Source organism: Microtus ochrogaster, chromosome 22 (assembly GCF_000317375.1).
Source record: "Microtus ochrogaster isolate Prairie Vole_2 chromosome 22, MicOch1.0, whole genome shotgun sequence".
Taxonomy (NCBI): domain Eukaryota; kingdom Metazoa; phylum Chordata; class Mammalia; order Rodentia; family Cricetidae; genus Microtus; species Microtus ochrogaster.
Genome location: NC_022023.1, coordinates 29,659,798 through 29,666,703, shown reverse-complemented (window position 1 = coordinate 29,666,703; position 6,906 = coordinate 29,659,798). Strand labels below are relative to the sequence as shown.

At 45.8% G+C, this 6,906-nt stretch overlaps 1 protein-coding gene across 1 annotated transcript in view; it reads left to right on the top strand.

The window, feature by feature from the left end:
* Nipa1 (NIPA magnesium transporter 1) overlaps positions 1–6,906 on the top strand; it is a gene marked incomplete at its 5' end in the record, with an annotated part of 27,903 nt that continues 20,997 nt past the window's right edge. Inside the window, one exon of the mRNA XM_005357830.3 lies at positions 1–142. Coding sequence (XP_005357887.3) covers positions 1–142 — 142 coding nt within the window. The remainder of the gene's footprint in view (positions 143–6,906) is intronic.

Genomic DNA, 6,906 nt, shown 5'->3' with positions numbered 1-6,906 from the left:
GCTGCGGCGGCCGGGGAGGGGGCGCGCGGCCCGAGCCCCGCCGCCGTGTCGCTCGGCCTGGGCGTGGCTGTGGTGTCGAGCCTGGTGAACGGGTCCACGTTCGTGCTGCAGAAGAAGGGCATTGTGCGCGCTAAAAGGCGAGGTAAGGCGGGCCGAGGCCGGGCGGGGGTCCGTGCCACGCTACTGCTGTTGCGGGAGAGCGGCGCAAGGGCGAGCTCTCCCGGCTGCACCGCAGGCATCATCGCTGCGTCCCGCGAGGTCCTTTTCCCCTTCTCAGAGGCCGGAGAGGCCTTCTTCACTCTTTCAGGAGCCCTTCACAGGACTTCTTGGCCCGTGCCTAGATCGGTCCGGTCCAGTCCTCCACCCCCACCCCGCAGCCGAGCACCGTGACAGGTACTCGGCTTGCAGCCCTGCTGCCCAGAGGCCGGCAATCACCTAGTGTCAGGCAGAGCTTCCTATTCATATGTTCCAGAGGTGGGTGGAGTCAGGCCTGCCTTGCTGGGGTCCGGGCCTGGGGTGCTCTTGGGAGAGCCCTAGACGGTGTGAAGAAGTAAGGATTTGCGGTGGGCACGCAGGATGTGCAGGCAGGCGCCACTGAGGTGCCCACTCTCACCTTGAGTGCAAGGTCTGTTCTTCCCAGCGGCTGTTGCCCCCAGGGGTTCTTAGTTGAGTTCTCTCTGGTTGACATTTCAGCCAACTGAAGCGGGTAGAAAAACGTTAACAGAGGGCAAATGGGCCCGTGGAGCAGGGCCTGGGTCCATAGGCCACCAGATACCACTCCTTATTAATGTGGAAGTGGGATGAGGCACAGAGCCCTTCTTTGTCCATGGCTTGTCATTTGTGTTGAGAGGACTGTGACAGGCACTGAAATGACAGAGGCAGAATACTTTGAAGGGGAAAGTAAACAAAGCTTTCTGGGGCCACAATCTCAAGATCTCTAGAAGTAAGGAGGGGCCGCCAGCGTGTGGGAAGCAAAGACACTTGATAGCTACTGTTTCACAGCACGTTTGAAACTTTGACTCACCTGACTAGCGAGCAGAGGACCTGCAGAAAAGAGAGGACTATGAACTGACAGCCTTGAGAGTACAAAACCAGCAATCTTCATTGAAAGAAATTAATTTTGAAGTGAAAGCCTTGCAATCCTCATATAAAACCTAAATTAAGCCAAGTATGATTTCCCAAGCATGCAGATGTGTACAGACATCTGATACACTTGGCACCTTCACTTAGGGACCGTCTGTCAATTTGGACAGGCATCAGGATTGGGCGAAGGTGTTTGTTGTGACCAAAAAGTCAAAAACACGTTTGTGCCTTTGATAGGATTGTGTGAGAATGGGCTCTTTACCCACGAGGTATTCTTACAAATGCCGCAACTCCAGGCTAACCCTGAGAGAAACATGACAAACCACACAAACATCAGCTGAGGAACATCGTGCAAAATACCTGACCGGTCTTCTAACCAAGGCTGTGAAAGCTGAGGAGCTCTCCTAGCCAGAAGGAAAAATCTGGGTGCCGACTTCGGTTAGGAAAAATACATTAATAAAAGAAATCAATCAGCTAGCAAGAATAAATGTGTTGTTTCAGCTCAGTTTCTGTGTTCCAGTGGACTGCTGAATTAAACAAAACAAAACAAAACAACAACAACAAAAAACTCAAATTGTTTTTGCAGTCCCGGGTCTAATCCTAAGCATATTTTTAAAAACCAAAAACATGGATTTTTGATTTTAAAAACTATGTATTTTATTGTTTGTATGTATGTACTTTAGAAAACAGTCTCTCCCCGTGTAGCCCAGGCTAATCTCAAACTCATGATCTTTCTGCCTCCACACTCTGAGTATCTGGGATTCCAGCTGTGTGCAATCACACATGGGTCCATACTGTGCATTTTCACACAGTGGAAATATAATAGTCACTGGGTTTGTATTTCCTCACTTTCCACCAGCCACTGCTGGTTGAGATTGCTTTACTTGTGGTGGTAAAAGGCAGACACTTAGTCTTGCTTTGGTAGATCTACTTTGCTTTACAGATAATTTTTGAAACTCTTATGCTATGGACTACTACAGATCCTGAAGCTACAACCATTTTCAAATCTATCCGCCCCCATAAAATAAAGTAAAACCAACTCTGCATACTCTTTTACTGTGTCTACTTAATGACCCACAGAGCACCCACCATCAATAACTGAAATAGAAGAGGAAAGAAAGGTGATACATGCATAAAGACCAAGTTCTTAGGTTGAGGCAGACGAAGCCTTATGGTTTCTTATAGTGTAAGAACTATGTTTCTTTAAAAGATTATACCTTTATAATTGACAGGTGGTAGCATTTCTAGGAAGTACAAGCTTCTGGGAGGCTGAATTCTAATTGTAGTTCTTCCAGGGAGAGGGCTGGGGACCCACTGGCTTGTGACTTTCACCTGGTAATTGACGATGACCTTGAACTTCTCATCCTCCTGCCTCCATTTCTCAAATGCTAGGATTACAAGTGTGGACCTACTGTGCCCTGTTTATGATGAGTTTGGGGGATCAAACTCGAGATTTTCTGCATGCTAGGCAAGCTCTCTGTCAGCTGAGCTATATCTCTTGGCTGCCCCAAATGTCCGGAGCTGGAGCCCCATGGAAGAGGGGTTGCCTGTGAAGGACTAGGTAACTTGTAGATAGGAAGGCAAGTGTGGTTTCAATCTTTGGTGGCCTTTTGGTGCTGTGGAAATAACTGAGATAAACAACTTAAAAAGAGGCGAGGTTCAACTGAACTCATAGCTTTAGAGGTGTCCGTTTGTTGCATTGGGGTCCATGGCAGCATAGTGTATTATGGGTGTTGGAATATACTGACTGAAGTCTGTATACCTTGGGGCTACTGGGAAGCAGAGAGGAAGAAGAGTCCCACAGTCTCTCTGAAGTATGTGCCAGATAATCCAGCTTCCTTTCACTAAGCCCTCCTTTTTAAAGGTTTTATTTTCTCCCAGTTCTACCATGAGCTAGTACCCAAAACTATTAGCATATGGTCCTTCGGTGGACATTTAAGGTCCAAACCATAAGACTATGTAGATAGCAACCAGACATTCTCCAAAAATATTATTTCAGAATGTTAATGAGCATTGTAAAGGGACTAGGCATGCCACAGGAAACCCCAAGTATGTTCAAGGAGATTTGAGGCGTGGGGGAGGGCCCTGGGGGGTGGTAAGACAGAAAGGGAGAAATTTACACATAGTATGGGTTTATTGGTCTTGGAAATGTGGGCAAGTGTTGACGTCAGCGCAATGGTAGAGGGGCTCTTGCCAGCATCGTTCTGTCTGGAGAAATCGTCTCTGAATTGAGGTGGTCTTGAATGTTGAAAATGAGCTGTATTGACTGAGTGTAGTCGTGCACGCTGTAATCCTATTAGTCAGGAGATTGAATCGGTGGGATTATTCGAAGCCAGCCTGGGCTATGTAGTTCAAGGCTGGACTGGACTGTGTAGCAAGACCTGTCTCATAAAGCCAGGCACGTAAGTGATTTGGAAAAGAAGAGAAGCAATATCACTCAAGTTTGTGAAAAGGAATCTCTAGTAGGACTCGAGAAAGTACTTACCTCAAGCCAGTGGGCATGAGTCAGCTCTAGATCTGTTTGAGTCTGATAAGAACACATTCTTGGTATCCATAACTTTCATGGCGATTACCAGTTAGAGGAGGGGCAGAGGCTGGTTGTCACTGAGAGGCTGGGCAGGAAGAATGATGATAAAGAGGGGCCAGGGCTGCCTGGAGCAAGCTCAGAAAAGACGGCTACTAAGAACTGGCCGAGGGTGTTTCATAATTAGTTACTCACATCTGCGCAGGATGCTGGAGAGCAGCCACAACTGGTTGATCTTAAAACAAATAAATAAAAATAAATAAATAAATAAATAAATACTTTTCCTTTTAGAAAATCAAGACCGCCATACACTTCTACCTTTGACTCACAAGAATAACTGCCAATGGGGACATGTAAAACAAGTATTGGCTGGGCATTAGAGAATTTAAAACCCTTGTGTATTGCTAGTGGGGATGTAAAATGAAGCAGCTGCTTAAATATAGAATTACAATTTGATCCAGCAGTTCTGCTTCTTGGATTATGCAAAAAAAGACCTCAGGTATTCTAGATCCAGACTTGAGCAGATGGCAAAGCGTGATCTTTTTAAGACTGAGTATCATTCAGCCTTTGAGAAGAAGGAAAACTTGTCACATTACAGCATAGATGGATTTTTGAGGACATTCTGTGTAGTGAAATAAACTTACCCTAAAAGGATACTACCATGTGATATCCCCAGAGCTGTCCAAACTTTTGGACAGATGGAAAATAATACCAATGGTTACCCCTAGAACAAAGTCAGAGCTTTAATGGGGAATAATGTTTTACAGGCCCATAGTGTACCAGGATTTTTCTATCCGCCAGCTAGCTCCCAAATAGCCACCCAAAAACTTCTTATTAATTATGAAAGCTTGGCCGATAGCTTAGGTTTGTCCCTAACTAGCTCTTGTCATTTAAGTTAACCCGTATCTATTTGTTTATTTTCTGCCTTGTGGCCTAGTTACCTTTACTCTGCGATGCCCAAGCTGCTTTTCTGGTTCCTCCTTGTCTGGCTGGCAACTCTGTGTTCTTCCCAGCATTCTCTCTGCCCCACTCCTCCCAAATCCTGCATAGCTATTGGCCATTTAGCTTTTTATTAAGCCAGTATAATAACGTATCTTCACACAGTGTAAAGGAATATTTCACAACAATAGAGCTGAAGATTTCTAGGTCAATAGCATTTTAGAGATGAGTTATTATTATTATTTTGGTTTGTTTTGAGACAGGGTTTCTCTGTGTAGCCCTGGAGGTCCTGAGTTACAAGATTGCCCCTAGGTAGCTCACAAAGTCTCCTCCCAAGATGGGAGAAGGACATTGAGGGACTGTCAGGAATATATGATTTAAAACCTGGTCTTCAAATTGAGAGGTGCCGGAGGCAGTAAAGTACTGTTTTGGAGGGGGTTCCTTGTAGCCCCTGCTATATCTGTAGATCAGGAAGATATGTTTCCAGGGAAAGATAAGGATCAAGTGAGTGGCTTCACTACCTATGACAGATTAGTCTTCTTACCCTGCTTCAAGGAGAATTCAAGGTACTTCAGCAGGGATCAGGAGCTAATCCCATTCCCCGGGCACTCTCAGCCCTGTAAGGTGGCCATGATCTTGGGAGTTGGGTCCTTCCTTCTCTGAGGCAGCATCAGTCCACTTCCAATGTTAGACTTCCTGGTCCTTACATGTTGAAGACTCAAGACGGGGAGGTAGCAGTTGGTGCTCTTAGAAGCCCAATGTCCTGAATCCCACCCCTCTCTCTCTGGAAATCTCTGAGGCTTATGTGGGTCTTATGGATAGGTCTGACCAATGCCTTCAAGGGCAAGTGTAATCATCTGTTCTTTTGGTCTTCCTTTAGACCTTGACTGTTAAACATGAAGAGCCGTGTCCAACAGCTAAGTGTGAGGTCTGTGTGGTCGCATCTCCAGATTCTGAGGCGTTCATTAAAGTCTGGTGCTAGTGGCTAATAAAATATTGACCCCCGCAAGAGCGTCTACTGTGGAGAATGTAGGGTCCATGTTGCTGAATTCCTGAGAGTCTCAGCCTGTTAGGAAAAAGGGCAAGCTTTTCTTCCTTTCTGCAAGTATCTTCTCTGATGTTGTCATAGTTATTTAATTTCTCCTTCCTGCAGCGAGGTTTTTCTGTCATCCACCTCTACCTATGATTCCCTGATGAGGATTTAGAACCCCAGCTCGTGGTTTCCTGATCTGGGAGGTAGTCATTAGAACTTTACTAAATACATTGTTTGCGTGCCTTGTTAAAGTATCCTCGAGGATTCTCTGTTTTCCTCCCGCGATATAGCAAGTCAGCAGGCATCAGTGGAAGTCTTTCCATGAAAGTTTATGAGGTAAAGGTCCAGAAATAAGTTGTAAACTCGGGTGTTCCTCAGAAATGCTCCCCAGTTTCTTGTGTTGGAGATTTGTGCTTGAAAAGAAACTCAAACTTTCCCCACTAGTCTAGGCACCTCACTTTGTATGGCTTGTGTCCTTTTCGCTGGTAATTTGGAATAAATGGGAGACTATGGAGGCAGGGGCAGGCCTCTGTGGAATGGGGGAAGATATTTCACTGAATCCCATTGCCTATTGTTTGTTTATTTTGAGACAGGGTCTCTATGTATCCTCTGGTGTTCTTTTTGAAAAACAAGGTTTGGACACCAACAGGGATGGTCTTTTGCATTTAAAAAAAGCCCCCTTTCCAGGTAGAGAACCGCAAGGGGCTGAACTACGACCCGTCAGACCTTTTCCCTTAATTCCCACAGAATAAGTTTGGCAGCAGAATGTTGTTGTAGTCTAGACTTGTATCCTTTGGCTGGGTTTCCCCATCACCAAGCTTGTTTTGAGGCCTGTGGTGTTCCAGTAAAATGTTAGCTTCTTTTCGTGTATGTTCTCAGGATCAAACTTCCTTTGTTTATTGAAGATGTGTTGTAATGTCCAAGGGAAATGAAGGCAGATTTCCCATAAGGATCCTGAGGCGGGAGAGACAAGTACCAGAGCTTCTGACATGGGAAAGCCATGCTCCCTTTGTTTCCTCCAGTCCTCAAGGAGATCCCATGGGGAAGAGCATTCTCCTTCCTGTCCCTTGAACCCGGGCATCTCTGGGTGAGTGTGACCATAGGTGCCGTGCAGTTAGAAACACCAGGCTTAATCTCCAGTCCTTCCGGGTTTACTTTTTTGCCTTGGTTAAGGGTTGAAGCAGTTGTTTAAGTTGTTCCTCTCTCTTGGGATTAAGTCTTGAATGTCTCTGTACTGAGGTTCTTTTACCTGGGTGGAATGCTCGCCCACTCGAGTTTGTAGATGGCTAGGTGGAGAGAAGCAGTTTGCTTGCATGCACGACTAAGG